The sequence below is a fragment of the Pseudomyrmex gracilis genome, unplaced genomic scaffold (genome assembly GCF_002006095.1).
Source record: "Pseudomyrmex gracilis isolate BER0280 unplaced genomic scaffold, ASM200609v1 scaffold_11, whole genome shotgun sequence".
Lineage (NCBI taxonomy): Eukaryota > Metazoa > Arthropoda > Insecta > Hymenoptera > Formicidae > Pseudomyrmex > Pseudomyrmex gracilis.
In genome coordinates this window covers 665799-682953 of record NW_018020595.1, presented here as the reverse complement: position 1 = coordinate 682953, position 17155 = coordinate 665799, and the positions used below count along the sequence as shown (strand labels likewise).

The 17155-nt window shown below is 37.1% G+C and overlaps 6 protein-coding genes across 11 annotated transcripts in view; 3 read left to right on the top strand and 3 right to left on the bottom strand.

Moving 5' to 3' along the window:
• Positions 1–200: 200 nt before the first annotated feature.
• LOC109863637 (U6 snRNA phosphodiesterase) lies at positions 201–1663 on the top strand. Of its 2 annotated transcripts, XM_020443991.1 has the most exons (5): positions 201–366; positions 500–642; positions 751–1085; positions 1161–1362; positions 1573–1663. In XM_020443991.1, exons 1-4 carry the CDS (start codon positions 275–277, stop codon positions 1347–1349), a joined length of 759 nt encoding a protein of 252 aa, XP_020299580.1. In that variant the 5' UTR covers positions 201–274; the 3' UTR covers positions 1350–1362; positions 1573–1663. The 2 variants fall into 2 exon arrangements, with proteins under 2 accessions (XP_020299580.1, XP_020299579.1); XM_020443990.1 differs by lacking the exon at positions 1573–1663 and having other exon boundaries at positions 1161–1370.
• On the bottom strand, positions 1543–5849 carry LOC109863633 (tonsoku-like protein). Of its 2 annotated transcripts, none has more exons than XM_020443983.1 (2): positions 5516–5849; positions 1543–5426 (listed from the first exon to the last, which is right to left on the bottom strand). In XM_020443983.1, the coding sequence occupies exon 2, from the start codon at positions 5367–5369 to the stop codon at positions 1563–1565; it is 3807 nt and encodes a 1268-aa protein (XP_020299572.1). In that variant the 5' UTR covers positions 5370–5426; positions 5516–5849; the 3' UTR covers positions 1543–1562. The 2 variants fall into 2 exon arrangements, with proteins under 2 accessions (XP_020299572.1, XP_020299573.1); XM_020443984.1 differs by having other exon boundaries at positions 5547–5849.
• Positions 5850–6038: 189 nt separating this feature from the next.
• LOC109863634 (luciferin 4-monooxygenase) lies at positions 6039–8886 on the top strand. The gene is made up of 5 exons (XM_020443985.1): positions 6039–6336; positions 6467–7266; positions 7385–7554; positions 7673–8080; positions 8174–8886. The coding sequence occupies exons 1-5, from the start codon at positions 6223–6225 to the stop codon at positions 8293–8295; spliced, it is 1614 nt and encodes a 537-aa protein (XP_020299574.1). The 5' UTR covers positions 6039–6222; the 3' UTR covers positions 8296–8886.
• Positions 8887–8978: 92 nt separating this feature from the next.
• LOC109863635 (TATA-box-binding protein) lies at positions 8979–11120 on the bottom strand. Its single transcript, XM_020443987.1, has 6 exons — positions 10903–11120; positions 10456–10759; positions 10168–10298; positions 9848–10091; positions 9489–9687; positions 8979–9350 (listed from the first exon to the last, which is right to left on the bottom strand). The coding sequence occupies exons 2-6, from the start codon at positions 10723–10725 to the stop codon at positions 9274–9276; spliced, it is 921 nt and encodes a 306-aa protein (XP_020299576.1). The 5' UTR covers positions 10726–10759; positions 10903–11120; the 3' UTR covers positions 8979–9273.
• A 1019-nt stretch (positions 11121–12139) lies between these two features.
• Positions 12140–17130, top strand: LOC109863305 (probable DNA replication complex GINS protein PSF2). Of its 2 annotated transcripts, none has more exons than XM_020443551.1 (6): positions 12140–12441; positions 12748–12856; positions 12926–13087; positions 13251–13357; positions 16142–16279; positions 16951–17130. In XM_020443551.1, the coding sequence occupies exons 1-4, from the start codon at positions 12197–12199 to the stop codon at positions 13287–13289; spliced, it is 555 nt and encodes a 184-aa protein (XP_020299140.1). In that variant the 5' UTR covers positions 12140–12196; the 3' UTR covers positions 13290–13357; positions 16142–16279; positions 16951–17130. The 2 variants fall into 2 exon arrangements, with proteins under 2 accessions (XP_020299140.1, XP_020299135.1); XM_020443546.1 differs by lacking the exon at positions 16951–17130 and adding an exon at positions 16404–16734.
• LOC109863288 (TNF receptor-associated factor 4) overlaps positions 13849–17155 on the bottom strand; it is a 10825-nt gene continuing 7518 nt past the window's right edge. For all 3 annotated transcript variants that reach the window (XM_020443538.1, XM_020443528.1, XM_020443535.1), the window contains 5 exons: positions 16127–16231; positions 15834–15995; positions 15237–15554; positions 14708–14968; positions 13849–14612 (listed from right to left, as the gene is read on the bottom strand). In XM_020443538.1, the coding sequence (XP_020299127.1) occupies positions 14259–14612; positions 14708–14968; positions 15237–15554; positions 15834–15995; positions 16127–16198 (1167 nt within the window). In that variant the 5' untranslated portion in view covers positions 16199–16231 and the 3' untranslated portion in view covers positions 13849–14258. The remainder of the gene's footprint in view (positions 14613–14707; positions 14969–15236; positions 15555–15833; positions 15996–16126; positions 16232–17155) is intronic.

Below are 17155 nucleotides of genomic sequence, written 5' to 3'. Positions count from 1 at the left end.
CGACACTTCTTTCCTAACCCTAAAAAGTCGCCGACAGTCTTGTAAGATGTTGGGTAAACAAATTGCTTTTACATGATGAACGTTGAATAATAAATATGTCGCACGAGAGTTTATTTCGGTGAGAAATCCTTTCAAAAATCCTGATTCAATTCCTTTGCCAGACTGCTGTTTGTCACGACCGGTGCTATTTTGTACATAAACATTGCGCAAAGCAGGTATTTTGTGATAAACAAACAACAATAAATATTTTGTGCTGAGTATAAATAAGATAAATATGGCTGGTCTGCATTTAATACAAACGTATTCCTCCGATTCGGAGGACGAAGAAGATAGCGAAAAGGATAAAACCAACAATGATATAAACAAGTACACAATTTTATCATATATTTTGATTGTTGACGTGACACTAAAGTTATGTGAAGTAGAGGAATTTGTTTTATATCTTTTTCATATATATAGTATTATAATATTGTATATATTTTCTAAAAAAATAACCTAGACTGGCTCTACCTGCAAGTATTTCAACATGGAAAGGAGTTGCACATCACGATGAAATAATTGACGATCCTTTGAGTCACGACGGACGAATACGAAGTTTCAAACACGAGCGTGGCAATTGGGCAACTTTGGTTTATATAAATTGTAAATACATATAATCTTTATATCTCAGTACATATTTTTTTACATCAAATAATTATTGCAGGATTTTACAAGATGATGTAATCGCAAAAATTCAAATTTTAATTTTAGATATAGCCAGTGACTCTCTTTACACTTGGATGAAGTCTGTGATAAATGATCTGCCAGTTCAGGGCGACATTATTCCAAGTTTTCACATTAGTCTTAGTCGTACTTTGATATTGAAGTATCATTGGATTGAATCGTTTGTAGACAGCCTCAAGCTGTTGTGTCGCGGATTTAATTCATTTGTTATGCAACTTACAGACGTGAAAGTATATTGTAACGAAGAAAAAACTCGAACGTTTCTTGGAATTTATTGTCACAACGAGGATGGGGTTTTGAAGTGTCTGTTAGAAGCTGTTGACAGTTTGTTAGCTGAATATCAATTGCCACCGTTTTACAAGGTACAAAATAGATTGTCTTTATTGTAAATCTTAAATCACATGTTGTTTGATATGGTAACAAATTGTTTTGTACAGGATAGTTCATATCATATTAGCTTCTTCTGGTGTCTTGGAGACGAGCGAACGTGTCTAAGAAAAGTTCTACCATCTGTAACCAGCAGTTTAAATAAATTTTTGGCAGAGAATGTGGAGGATAGTTATGTACAAATCGATGAAGTACAATGCAAGATTGGAAATAAATATTATACTTTCCAGTTAAGATAATAACAAATTATCTGTAAGTTAAACTATTAATTAAAATTTATTTTAAATTATTCAAGGAAAACTAAGACCGATTATTGTTCTAGCTTTATTTTTAAAATCTAATTATTGTCGTAAAAAACATGTGTTTCCATTCATACAAAAGATATCGTTTCTAGAAAATAAATCTAGTGTATCAATATATACATATATACATTACATTTTTTATGGATATTGTTATCCGCAGAAAGACATCGGTTTAAAAATCGCTAACTTATGAGGCAGTTTCGTTACAATTCCTGTACCGCGCCACAGTTTAATCCACGAATCACACAAATCGGGTTCTACGCTAGCCACTAATGTGCAAATTTCTGGACTATGTATGACTAATCCCGCTTCTGGATTACTTGCAATACATTCACAACCCGTAACATCGATGTGAGTCAATGTTGGATGACGGCTCAGCAACATGTTCACAGACAACAAAGATACACTTGTATTTCCACGAAGTGTTAATTTCGACAGTCTAGGCAGCTGCGTTAAAATAATTTTCACATCGTCGTCTGTTATGTCACAGAACGAGAGATCTAAAAATTCTAAACTCGGTGACAGAGTTATATTCAAACTGGAAATAAACTGATTGGAAGACAGAGTATTGGATAAATTCAGGTCGAACAGTTGTTTGCTCAAAATAGAACTCGTTGTATCCCGGCTCAGTTTGTTCCACGAAATATCGTAACTCGTTAAATTTGGATTGCCAGATGGAAAACAAAAATCGTCCAACTGGCAGTAACGTAAATTAAGAGTTTGCAAGAATCTCAAAGGCGCAATTAGCGTTCGAAGGGTGTCGCAACTCTTTGAAGTCAGTGGATTGTAACTCAGATCCAAGATCCGTAACTGAGGTGGCAACGAGTTGATTTTGCGCAAACAAGCTGAGTCAATGTCGCAGCCTTTCAGATAGAGCTCTTGCAGAAACGAGAGGTTCGACAGACATCGATACAAATTCGTTCCCGCTTTTAGCAATACGATGTCGGACAATTGCAGCAGCTTGATGTTCTTTTCGTATTCTAAAGTTTTCAACAACGATACGAGTATCTCTTCGCTGATATCGTCGGGTTTCGCGCGAAATATTGACGTGTTCTCGCAGGATTTCAAACACTTCAACATACTGTCGCAGGGAGTTAAATTACAGGTGCGACAGATAGTTTTGTATCTCTCGACAATAGGCGGTATCTGTAATTCAACTATTTCGCATTCTAATCTGTCATTCATTTCACTCGCAATGTTTACAATGTAATCTCTTGTCACGATGTTTCCATTTGTTGGTCGCAACTGTAATTTAACCGTACAACCGGTTTCATCGAAGAACTTGCTTTCGACGGCTGACGTGACGCGTGATAAAAATTCCTTCTCGTCCTCGCAAACTGCTACCTTTACATCAAGTGCCGTGTCTTTGACGAGTATGTGTAAATTTACATGTTCTTTGTTGTACTGTTTGGAATTTGCGATATGCAAAACGGACGGAGATGGTGTGCGCGACTTGGTGAATCCACTCGTCAACAAAGATGTTTGTTGTTTTCTTTTAGTTCTTGTGGGTTCTTCAGCAAACGAAGCAGTTTCGATGATAGCGCTGTCATAACTGTCATCACTAATAAAAATATTCTCTGTGCTATTGGAAAAGCTGTTGTTTCGTTTCATCTTCTTCGCGGCGTTCTCTGTACTTCCATCTGCGGATTTTCTTTTCGTCGTAACGCCATGAGAGTTCGAGGTGGATTTCTTCTCCATGTTCTCGTCCGCGGATCTTCTCTTCGTTGTGATACCGTGAACGTTCGAGGCAGATTTTTTCTTCGTTGTGATCCCAATGTCGTCCTCGAGCCAGTCATCGATTAGAACTTGCTCCTCGTTCACTAAAAAAGGAAGTGCGATTGCATCGTCGCTTTTAAACCGAGAGACCGGCTTGGTCTTGTTGAAAGTTCTTAGATGCGCTATCGTTCTCTTGTAATCTTCACCGGCAGATATTTCTCGAACCTCAGAAGACTTTTTGTCCAACGTCCGGACACCGTCGTATTTTTTCTTCTTCCTTTTCGTTAAGATAACAGCAGAAAGCTTTTTATGCATTATATCATATTCCGCCAGGTCTTCGGGATTTAAGTCTTCTACGCGATCTCTCCAGTCTTCCAAATAATCGAGCACCGTGTCGCCGTCATGAGTTTTAAGCGTCACGTCTGCTCCGTGCTCCATCAGAAGATTCATCACTGAAAAATGTCCGCACAACGCTGCGTCGTGAAGAGGCGTCATGCCCCTGCAAGGTACATTGTCGTTTATGTTCGCGCCAGACTTGATAAGCAACTCCGCGATATCCACATAACCGTAATTCGCAGCCTCGTGAAGGGGAGACCAACCGGCGTTGTCTCGAACATTTACGGGGTGACCGGACGACAAAAGTCTCTGAACCGTGTTAATATCGCCGTTAATACACGCTACTTGTAGTTGCGTTTCGCCTTTTTCATTCTTCTTCAAAATGGATGGTCTCTTTGTTCGCCTCTTGGTTACACTACTCGTTCCCTTGGTGTTTTCTTCCAGATCGGACAAATCTTCGAGACAGATATCCGCACCGATTGTGTCGCTTTCTTCGAACGACGTCTCGCTTTCCGTATCGCTCAGTTCTTCCAATCCCGCTTCCTCTCTTACATCTTTCGCCTCATTGAAATTGTTTATATTTTCCAAATAGATAACGAAATCTTTCGTAACAGATTTTTGCAACTTAATACTGTTGCTTTCCTTGGCTGAAGCGAGCGCTAAGGTATAATAGTTTCGAATCTCTTGGTCAGATGCGTTTGTCGTTATCAGCAAATCCGCTAGAAATAATGCCGATCTGCATCTCTCTTGAGGACTCGTGCAAAGTTCGAATTCTCTTTGTGCGTAAGTCAGCGCTTCTTTGTGCCGTCCCGCATCCTTGAGCGTTTGCGCTAAGCTTTCCAAAGAGATACCTATTTGATCGCCCGTTTTTTCCGCGCAAATCAACATTTGACGATAATATTCCACAGCTTTGTCAAAGCATTGCGCGGCGACTGCTGCGTCCCCTAAAGTTTCGTAAAGCTTTTGCTTGGAACGAGTATCAGTTTCTACAAGAAGATTATTTTCAGCTCGGCACAGAGTCACGATAATTCTTAGATACTTTTCTACCTGATTATTAATATCTCTCGACAGTCCGCTACTTGTATACAAGGAAATCAGTATTTTACGTGTTTCAATCCACTGTCCAGTTCGCATGTAAAATTCAGCCTTGGTCAGTTTCGCCTCAGCTTTCAGGCGCACATCGCCAACAGTACTCGCCGTTTCAATATACTGTAACACCAACTCGTGATTACCTAGACGTTCGTATATACCTGCTAGAGACAAACATGTTCGATGCAAATCCTCCTGAAAATTGTTCGCTAGACACAACGCGGCCGCTTGCTCAATCAAGGTGATGGCTTGTTGCGTCTCTTTTTGCGTTTCTAATGTTAATCCCAAGTTAAGAAGTAATCTTGCCCGCATTAGCAGTTTTTCTTCCATCTTGATTCCAGTTCCTTCCAGCTTGTCACACAACTCCATGCTCTTTACATAAGCTGCTTTTGCATTTGCTAAAGCCTCGTCGCGTTTTTGTAACTGAGTGACCAAACTTTCGGCCTGGCAGAAGTAAGTTCTGCCCAAGGTCGCGAATGCGCGTTGTTCTTCCACCAGATCTCTCATGTCTCTGGCACCTTCCAGATGCAGATTTTGATGTATCAGAGCTTGCTCGTAATCTCCCAGACTCGCATAAATCTCACCAATCATTCTGTGCGCTACCGCACAATTTAACTTGTCACCCAGCTTCTCGCAGATGCTCAGTTGCTCCGCATATTCCTGCAGAGCTTTCCTCGGTTGTTCAGTTTCGAAGTACATATCCCCGAGAGCTTTTGTGATTTCTGCCAACTGAGACAGATTGTTATCACGTTTGGCGTGTTGCTTCCTTTTAATTAACTTATCGATACTCATCTTGGAAGTTTCCGGTCTGTACATTCAAAACACACGGAACAATATTTGTTTTCTCTGTTTTTATTTGATTTCTTCGAAATTCTACAAATTTATAACAGCAATATCAATTTTAGGCTTCATAAAGATATCGCTCACACAAGAGTGCGTTTATATAAATGCAATATAAATACCGTCTTGTTCCAATTTTCAACAAAAACATACTTGTTCGAGTTTTTTTGGCGCGTACATCACAACCGTGAAAATTAAAATAGTTGCACAATACAGCAGAGAGTTGCAACAAATCAAACAGAATGACATTTTTCCTAAAACTTCCTGACCGAACTTTGGGGGTTAGAATTACCTTCGTTCAGAGAGCGGGAATTAATTGTTAAGCAATTAACAAAAACAAGGAACATCGGTCGCTTTTTTTATTGGACAAAACTTATTTGATATTTCAACAAATTTCTGTTCATTGATAAAATCAGCACTTTCTATATAAAATGTTTTTTTTTTTTTTTTATTTTACGCTACATGCAAGATCGCGCGAAATAGCCAATCAGCTTCTTCTGTTTTTTCAATCGTTGATGCGATTGGCCCTTTGCGTGGCGCAGACGCGGTTTCGAGTATAATGAGATGAGATTCATCTCAAAAATATCTGGAATATCGGAGAGGAAAAGGATAGAAAAAAAGAGAGAAAAAGAAAGAAGCACAGATACTATATTTATTGGAAAATTTGTCTGCAACCTCGTAAAAGATAAACATGCATTTATCGCATTTTTTTATCGCGTGATGACTTGGTTAAAAAGAAGACACCTTAACGCGGCATCATTCGATCAGCTTTAACATACTTTAAAAAAAACATACGTTAAAATTATATATTTGCATTTATTCTCACAAAATGTCAAAACCGGCTCATATTTTACATGGAAAAGGAAATGTGGTAAAATTTGATATATCCCTCGGACAACTTTTACGAAATCAATTGGATGTACACGGGGATCGTGTGGCTCAAGTAAGTTTGTAATTTTTTATTATTTTTTTTTTTTATGTACTTATGACAACTTCGTAACTTTTTCGTATCAAGAGTGCTAAAAAAAAAATAGCATTTTACAACGGAGAATAATTATTATTTTATAATATAGGTGGATGCTCACACAAACAAGGCGCGAACATTTAAGTATATTTCAATTGCCAGTCGAAAATTGGCAATCTATCTGCAGAAACAAGGATTACGCGTGGGTGACAAGATAGCGATATGTAGCGAAAATAGTCTGGAATTTTGTATTCCAGTATGTGCTGCGTTTTATTTGGGTGCCACTGTTTGCCCATTGAGTCCGTTTTACACCAGGGAAGAATTAAAGCATACACTTTACATTTCTAAGCCAAAGTATATATTTATCTCTAACATGGTGATCAAAACCATGAAAAATATATTCAAGGAATTGAACTGGTCACCCACAGTGATAATACTAGCTGAATACAGCATTGTTAAGTCATGGACATACGTGCACAAAGCAATATCAAAAATTTCCGATAATGAAGTAAGCCTGTTTCAGCTTGCATCTGTTGATATAGATGATCACGTAACAGCAATTTTTTGCTCAAGTGGAACTACAGGTTTACCTAAGGGTGTTACACTGACAAACAAAAATATCACTGCAGTACTGTCTAATATTGTGGCAACTACTCCTCAAGATATAGAAAGTCGCACATTTCTGACAGTTCTTCCATTTTTCCATATATATTCTTTTATAATAATGTTGATGCAATTGATAGCTGGAACCACAAATGTGGTGTTTTCCCGCTTTGATGAAAAACTGTTTCTAGAGAGTATAGAAAAATATCAAATCGAACAATTGTATATGGTGCCGTCGCTTGTAGTATTTTTAGCTAAACATCCACTTGTGGACAAATATAACTTGTCTAGTATCAAAAGAATATGGTAAATATATTGTGTTCAGCAAATAATTGGAAAAGTTAAGGCAAAACAATTGCACCATTAAAAACCAATAATAAAAAGAATAATTTTCTATATAGGATATAATCTTTTGTTGAAATAGGTGTGGGGCAGCTCCATTGTCAAAAGAAACTCAAGAGGCTGTAGGAAAGCGATTAAACATTTTCGATATTAGACAAGGGTATGGATTAACAGAAACCACTTTAGGTGTGATAAGATCAACACAGAAAATAAAACCTGGTAGTGTTGGTGTGTTGGTTCCGGGCATATCAGGTATAACATATTTTTGTTATAATAAAATAGAATATATATTGCTCATTAATCTGTTAATGTTACGTACTGACAAAGTTCTCTAGCAATATGTGTAACTGTGTGTGTGCAATTGTTTTAGCAAAAGTAATACCACTTGGAGAATACGAGACCGATGAGACTTTGGGACCATATTGTGAAGGAGAGTTATGTTTCAAAGGCGATCTAATAATGAAGGGTTATTATAACAATGAAAAATCCACTAAAGCTACAATTGATAAGGATGGTTGGTTGCACACAGGTGACGTGGGATATTACGACGATGAAGAATATTTTTATATCGTTGATCGGATAAAGGAACTTATTAAGTACAAAGGCTATCAGGTTCCGCCAGCTGAACTCGAAGGGATCTTGTTGACTTGTCCCAATATAAAAGATGCGGCCGTCATTGGCGTGCCAAATGAAGAAGCTGGAGAATTACCGATGGCCTTCGTTGTCAAGCAAGAGAATTCCGCAATATGCGAGAAAGATGTAATAGATTATGTCAACGGTAAGGAGTATTCTCACTCTTGTATGTACGTGTTTGTACACGTAATTTTATGTATTGATTGTTATATGTAACGATTGTTTTATGTTGCTTCAGAGCGGGTATCAAATCCAAAACGACTTAGAGGAGGTGTAAAATTTGTAGATAGCATTCCAAGGGTATCAAGCGGCAAAATACTACGTCGAAAGTTGCGTGATTCATTATTATCAAAATTATAAATCTACTATATTTGATTTTTTATAGTAATACACAAGAGTAGTTTTATTATAAATATATGTATGTATATTCTAATATATAGTTTACAAAATATGATAAATAGTAATATCCCGACAGGTAAATTAGGAATTCCCAATTTTCCTGTAAGGAAAAGGTTTCAAATTCGCGATTTTTGGCCGAGAGGCTACAGTTTTCACAATGTACTTTAAAGTTGTAAGATTTTTTAGGATTTTTCAGTAACAATTTATATCAATCTTACTTGAGGCACTGCATTACTAAAAAGATACTACAATTACATATAAATATAAAATTACGTGCAGTTTTAAATGCATTATTATTATCCTCATCCTCAACGAAGACAAAGTTAAAACTAAATTTTTTTAAAGATTTGTTTCTCTCTCTCTCTCTTTCTCTCTCTCTCTCTCTCTCTCTCTCTCTCTGATGTATAACTTTTAAATTTATTACAACATAATCAATCAAGAGAACAAAGAATACAGAAAATTTAAACACAAAGTTATACCTGCAATATAACTTAAGATGTACTTTACACATTTCACGTAAACTAGTACAATTTTCCAAAAAAAAAAAAAAAAGAAATAAGTTTGGTCTTTTCATCATAATATATGTAGTGTAGATAGTATATGTATATGTATGTACAAGATGTGTTCTAGGATAAGTAAATTATCTTTTACCTATAGTCTTCTTTTTTAGTCGATCTGAAGGTGATTTTTTTTTGTTAGAGAGAATACTGAATATAATATTATGTAAGAAAAAAATTTATTAATTATTTTATTATGTGGATATTTTTAATGTAAAATCAATTTCAGATCGATGCACACAAAATTGTGCGATGTAACAATAGTATTAAACAAACTAACACACGCATTCGTACACATTCTCTTTCTCTCTCCGCGATTCTATTGCTAATAAGGACACTGCAATATGTAAAAGAAGAAGTCCGGTGTACTAACAAATCTACATCACTGTTTCTTAAAGCTCTTGAGAATTGGATAGATGTTATCGAAGGCTTCATAAATTTCCTTGCGAACTTTCGCACCTGTTGTGTAAATATGAGCATTTAGAAGAAAAGGAATATGAAAAAATTTTCAATCAAAATTATGCTTTTTCCGCAAAAAATTAGTGCAGAATAGAATCACGCGCTCGCGCGCGCGACATAAATTCACATAAAATTTACCTGTTAATACCACTTTTCCTGAGACAAATATGAGTAAAACAATTCGAGGTTTAACCATTCTGTATATTAGACCTGGAAATAGCTCAGGTTCGTATGATGAGAACTGTCCGTGAGAGAGCACTAATCCTTCTAATCTAATTGGGAACTTAACATCACAGCTGCCAACCATGTTCTGGATTTTAAAATCTAGGAACTTTGCCTATAAATTAATATATTAAACATTATTTTAACAACAGATAAAATCTAGATAATGGTGTCAAATGTCATTTCATTTAATTAATAGATCTATATTAGGAAAAAACCTGCTGTGACAAATATGATTTTGCTTATTATGTCCTAATGATCAAAACAATACTTACGGGAAAGCCTAATTTTTGGATAATTCTAGCATACTTCCGTGCAGCAAGCCGGGAGTCCCCTTCACTCTTGGCACCAGTGCAGACCATTTTGCCACTGCTAAATATTAACGCAGTAGTCCTTGGCTCTCTAATTCGCATTATCACAGCTGCAAATCTTTTTGGATTATATTCTGCATTTCTAGCGTGAAGTGCTATTCTCTTCAAGTCTAACTTGCAATTTAAGTTCACAGTGGACACAATATTTCTGTAGAAAAACAAAGATGAGTATGTGAACAAAAAGTTTTGCAAAATCTATGTCAGATAAATTCTTTCATTCTCACTGTAACTGTGGTAATATTCCAGGATCAGCTGAAGCTGGTGTCATTGGTGTCATTGGACCTGGAGTAGCAGGTCCAATTGATGGTGGTGCTATCTGATTATTTTGTGGTATTATGGGAGACATCATATTTTGCTGCAGATAAAAAGATAAAATTATAGAAGAATGCACAGTATGTTAGAAAAAATTGCATATATATATATAATCATATAAAGCTCTAATTAACAGAATATACAATTACATTAGCAATAACAGTTTTACAATAGCCAGTGTGAAAATTAATTCAAATTACCGGTGTTTGTGGCTGCATAAGACTTTGGGGTGTAGCAAATTGTGTTGGCGTTGGAGCATATGTATGCATTGTCTTTTGCGGTGTTGTTATCATAAGCATGCTACCCTGCATGTTGGGGCTCATTGAATGCAATTGTTGCAGCTGATATTGCTGCGACTGTTGCTGTTGTAAAGCATTTGGCAAAATTTGTTGATCTTCTTCTGGTTGATGCACAGGAGTACCAATGCTTGGTATACTGAAACCGCCAGGACTGGGAAGCATCTGATCCATTTTGGACGTTTGGTAAACAAATTTGTGGATATAACTAAAAAAGTTGATATTTAATTGTTATTATAACCTAAATGTATCGCAACCTAAAATATAACACATATTAACACTTTTTATTGCAAATTTAATGTTATTTGTATATTTGTTTAAAAAACATTGTGTTCTTCGAAGTTTATTTACCGTGTCTAATTTATTGGATGTTACTATCTACTTTTGTTTTAAGTAAATGGTTTAACAGTTATTTTGTTCAACATATCTTACAAACTTATGTTACATTCATTAAAACCACACTTCGTGTTGTTTTTAAACTAAACTAGATTTATATTCAAACGTGTAATTTAACTTGTTGTTTATAACTTATATCATTCGATCAATTCAAGCATGAATGAAGTTCACACGAAGTTTGTTCTCTTTCTACACCTCAGGACTGAACTTTGTGAAAAGTGTACGCAGACGGCGGTATTTTAAGATGCTGTATATGTTCACAACTTACAAATACACTTTTTAATGTACTAGCACAACACAGGCGCGCGCTACGCGCACGCTATTGTTATTTTTATTTAACGTGTTGTCAGCACGGGAAAAGAATAAAAAAGAGAATATTATATATATTATATGTAATATAAAATATCTATATATAATACACACACATACGCATATATGTATATATATATTTATATATATACCGTAATCACGTGACCGAAGTCAGTAACACCGCCGCGGTCGCGCGGCCGAGGTCAGTGACCTCACCGCAGTCACGCGACCGAGGTCATTGACCGCGCTGCGGTCAGTGACCCCCCCCCACCAAGGCCGCGCGGCCGGGTCAGTGACCCCCCCCCACCAAGGCCGCGCGGCCGAGGTCAGTGACCCCGCCAAGGCNGACCCCGCCCCCACCAAGGCCGCGCGGCCGAGGTCAGTGCCCCGCCAAGGCCGCGCGGCCGAGGTCAGTGACCCCGCCAAGGCCGCGCGGCCGAGATCAATGACCCCGCCAAGGCCGCGCGGCCGAGGTCAATGACCCCGCCAAGGCCGCGCGGCCGAGGTCAATGACCCCGCCAAGGCCGCGCGGCCGAGGTCAATGACCCTGCCAAGGCCGCGCGGCCGAGGTCAACCAATCGGCAACGCGGAAAAGAGGCAATAAAATATATTTGCTGAACCCACGTTTATTCATACCATGTGCATGCGCACTACAGTAGAGAGCTCTCAGGAAAAGTTGTAAACTCGTGACGTCATTGGACTGGCTCTCCTCTGTCCAATCAGAAGCGACTGTGACAACACGAGTTTGCGACTCTCTTCTCTGAGAGGCTCTCCACTAGTTTGCGCAAGATTCTTGCCAAAGAGTGGGGAAATGCAGGGGAAATGCAAGAAGTGAGAATTCCCGCCATGAGTAATAGGGAACTTGTTGCAAATCGCGGGAAACTTTGTTGTTTTGTAGTATGTAACGTTTTAATTCTAACAAAGTGTGAACGCGCGAGAGATGAATCCTAATGAAGTAGAGTTCCTCGGTGAAAAGCAGCTGGTTAGTATAGTGCCGAATTTTACATCGGATGTGATTTACTTGATCTCGGGCTCGGTAGGACCGTTTCGCGCGGGTTTGCCCGTAAAGGTGCCGATCTGGCTCGCCGTATACCTCAAACAGAAACAGAAGTGTCGGATCGTCAGTCAGGAATGGATGGACATCGAAAGCCTAATCGAGAGGAAAGAGATGGAGAAGATGTCCAAGTAAGTGAAAAACTTCACTGAAACTTGTGTTATCTGTTTTTTTTTTTTGTGCGGTTTAGCTTGAATATAATTTCAAAACTACTACATGCGTTGACTACACCAATCAATCATTCATTCTTTAACTTAAATATTTACAATATTGACACAAAATATATACACAAATATTAACAATTACTCTGTGTTGATAAACTTAGAGCAAGCAAATTTAATTGATTGAATATTTGTGTGCAACATGGTATAGTTTTATGAATTTTTGAATTTTTTTCAACACATGATGGTTTTACTCATAAGATAATTGAAAACTAGATTGTTCACGGAGATGCCCAGTTATCATTATATAGATGAAAGCCAAATTTTGCTGAATATAGCAAATGACGACATACCCAATGCAGATGGAATAAGGATTGCTGTGAAGGTAGATAGGTCAGATTGAGTTTGATAAAATTTAATTTTGATCAAATTTGTAATAGAATTTGTTTGGAAGGACATATGGGATACAAGAATGTCTAAGCTACGCACATCTGTGGACGCTTTTGTAAAGAGCGAAGGTGTTCATGCAAGACTAGATCATCTTACTGCGATGGAGATTAATAGTATACGTCCATTACTGCCACATGCATTAGATCAAATGTTACGGATACAGTCTGTAAGAAAATGATTGTTTTTTTTGTATGCGAAATAAATTTTTCTTTTAATTTTTTTTATTGGTGTTACACGCACATAATATATTTACAAATTATAATTGACACATATTCTTTTTGGAATGAATATTTTGTACGATATAATGTTTCTCTTAATATTTTTTACAGGCAAATTCGGGAGAATCAGATTCTCAGAGTAGTGTGTGAAGAAATTGAAGTATCAAATTATTTACATCATTATTGTTTACAAACTTATGCGGGAAATAAAACACTAGGTATTTATAAGTACTGTGTAATAGTTTATTAGTCAGCTTATTGTTCATACATACATTCATCACTAGCATATCTTGATCACATTTTCTCATTATCACTATACATATATAAGTGAATATTTACATTGGTGAATATGTTTTATGCCCTTATTCGTTGTTCATTATTATATGGCATTCTTTTCGCGTTTATATTTACACAATTTCTAAGCATAAGTGTACTACTTAAGCATAAGTGTAGTACCCTTAACAATCTTTGATTGTTCTCTTCTTAAGTAAAACACTCCGTCCATTAAGACTGTACAATTTTGTAAGGCTATTTGTTAGAAATAAGTGATTTGAAAAAGAATTTGTTCTAATAGATCTTTTTTTTTTTTTTTGAAAATGTACTTTTACGCAGTGTGCGATGTGTTATTAGGAAAATTATTAATTTGCTTTCAAAAGAGTGTAAATTAAATATGACACAAAAGAAAATAAGTTTGACTCATTAGATCTTATTTATACATGAAAGATATAGAAGATTACACACACAATAATAAATTTTTCTTTAAGTACAAAAATTAAGAAATTTAAGAGATTAAATGCAACCCATTGTTTGGCAAGTTTAATAAATTAGTGGTTCTACAATTGTAGGTAAAATATTTTTTATAATAAAAAAGTGCGAAAAAAACGACAGAAATCTATTTCGACCAGCGATAAAATTCAATAGAGTTTGCTGGTTTTGACGTAATTGAGTATCGTAGTTACTCAGCATTTTAGATGGCTCATAAATTGGTTTACGTTTCGAGTACCGCTCATATTATTTAGAATTAACGTTATAAAAGCAACATATTAAAGAAATCTCGAAAATATCACATAAAAAATTCCGTTTCTGAAATTGCGACACTTCAAAGCGAATGATTGTTCTTCAAACCGCTACAATTTTACTCGGATCTACTTTAACCCGAATGAACATCGTGTCGTCTTTGACGAAGTGTCGTTTCTTCACCATCTCGTGAGAAACGAATCTCGGAAAGCCGAAGCCGAGGGAATCGGGCTCGCGACTCGGTCGCTGAAAGTTCTTCCAGGTCGGGTCCGGTATGAAGCTCTCTACGATGTTGCAGGCTTTCTCCGCAACGACCGTCTGATCGAACATCGTGAACGACACGCTGTGCGAGAACGGCCATCGCAAAAGCGCGTCGTATTCGCCGGGCAGGATCTTTATGTATATCGAGATGTGACTGCCTTCTCCGGTTCCGTTTCCGTTCAGGAAAATCGAAGCCTGTGTGTGTGATCAAGAAAACAGTATTATAAAATATTATTTTAGGTAACAAAAGTAGTGTAACGATTGTTTATACAATATGAACATTTACGCACCTGTAACTTGTATCCGTATTGACTAGTATAAAAAGGTGGACTGACGAGCTCCATTCCCTCCTTCGCTTTCGCTTCCGACATCTTAGCCGCGTAGTCCGTGATCTTCCATATAAGGGTGCCTGTGTAATTTAGCGACAGTTTGCTTATCGCCGATTTCAGACTAGTTATTTGATGCTGTTGCTTTGTCACGAGACTACACATAAGACTTAGATGCATCTTTGCCGATTCCTCCAGATGTTTATCTAGCGAAAATCTGTTTCCCTGTTTACAAAACAAGATGTTGTTCTTTTAGAGATAGAGATACAATTGTAAGATTTGAATTTTTTTTTATAATTGACAAATAATTGAAAATATCGTTTCTTTGCAGAGACGCTATAAGTTTGTAAAACAACTTGTTACTTGGCACGATTGTGTCTTGTGCAACCTAGATATCAAATGTTGTACGTACGTAGTGTCGCGTAGAAATAAACCAGTTTTGGTTTTTTTTATCTATTTGTCTTTTATGTGGCAGATTTATAAAAAAAAATACCTTGAAGCGGCAACCGGCGTCCTTGAAGGTACAGGAAAGTAAATGCGTGGTGCAATGATCCTTCAGATGAATTTCGAGATCCTCTCGCGGCAGCACCGCGGTTTCGCAACGGTGAGGGCACGCTACCGGAAATCGGCCACACTTGGCGTGGTGGGCTCCGAGCGTGTCGAAAACAAACTCCTTGTTACAGTAACGACAGGCGACGAGCCTCTTGGCACACTCTCCCAACTTGTGCTGACCGAGGTGTCGCCTCTGCACTTTCATTCCGCATTTATTCTCGCAATACAGAGGCTCGTAACCGCACGTTCCCGTGTGTTTCTGCAAAAATCGCGTGACTTTTCAGAAAGATACTGAAAACTAATCAGTTTCGCGGAAAACGACAAAAATACATTTTTAGACAAAAAAGAACTGTTGAAAAAAATTGAGATGAGTAATAATTTTTGAAAAAAAATTCAATATTACAAATTTATTTTACATCAAGAAAGAATTTCGAGATAAAAATTGTAAAGAGCTAATTCTATCAAAGACATGTGCGATCAAATATCTAAAACAACAGTATTCTCAGGTAGATTCACGAGTCATCGCGATTGTTATTACCTCTAAGGTATGTCCGGTAAATTCTTTGGCACAGAAGTCGCAACGAGCTCTGCGCTGAGCACAGGTGTACTTCAGATGGTCTTCCATCAGTACTCGTGGAATCATTGCACCGCATTTATTGCCGCAAGGAACCGCATCGTGTTTGCACGTGTTCAAATGCGCCTAACGAGAACAAAAATTAAAACATTAAAGTAAAAAATAAAAACAATCAAAATATTAAAATTAATTTATAGTTCTTTTAAAATTTATTTTTGCTCTCTAATATCTGAATTTCTTTTAAAGACGTTTTGTACCTTCAATTTTCTCAGCTCATCCGACCACTTGCAGCCGTCCTTGTGATGAATACAGTAAACGATGGAGCTCATTATTGCCTTTTCTGCTTCCGTGTCTTGGAAGTTCTGCAAAAGAAATCCATACTGCGGAAAACGTTATCACAGAGATCCGAGGTAATGTTTAAAACATTAAAAACTGTATTTCTATGCTTCGTGTGACTGACAGCAGAGAGCCTTCGTGATCATCGCATTTAAATCCTATTACGTATTTTCGGGATCGACTTTTATTTACTTTTAGAAACAGAACACAATATGAAAGCTTCGGGGGGATGCTGCGCTGTGGGAGATATTGCCGCGTGCCGAGCGCCACGTGGGCGGTTGCAACCCAAGAATACTTTTTTAAGTATTCTATTGTCGCGCGCGTTTGTGCTTGTTTACTCGTAACGACTTCTTTAAACGTTTGTATTGTTTAAACCTTCATTTTGACACAAATATGACTTTCAGTCGTTTTATTTTTATTTTCCAGTGTTTATCAATAAAGATAGAAATTAAAGCCGCAGCATTTATTTGCATTTCAATGAAGTTCAAATGCTTTTAAATTTTCAGGACATGCATAAAAAATTGTTATAAATGTTGCAATAATAAAGGACAAATTAAAAAAAAAAAAAAAAAGAAAAAATACAACTTACGATTTTTCTTTCTATATGTAAGACTCATTTACTTACTTCAAAAAAATCATTTTTCTTTGAAAAAACACGTTGGTTCGGGAAAAAGACGATGAAATGAGGATCAATCTTTATACCATCATACACAGAAATGCATCCGACGTGTAAATATATGTGTAGGAAGACGTTCGAAGGTGCTCGCGCAAGTTGAAACCTGCACGACCGGCAAGGTCGAGGAACCTAACGCAACCAGTCAGCCGTTAGCGGCGAGATATAAACAACAGAAAAGGAATGAAAGAGACGAATCTGTCTTCTCGCTCTCGAGATTGCCCTAGAGGGGAGTTTAAATCGCATGCTTTGAAAAAGGAGAAGCAAAAAAAAAAAA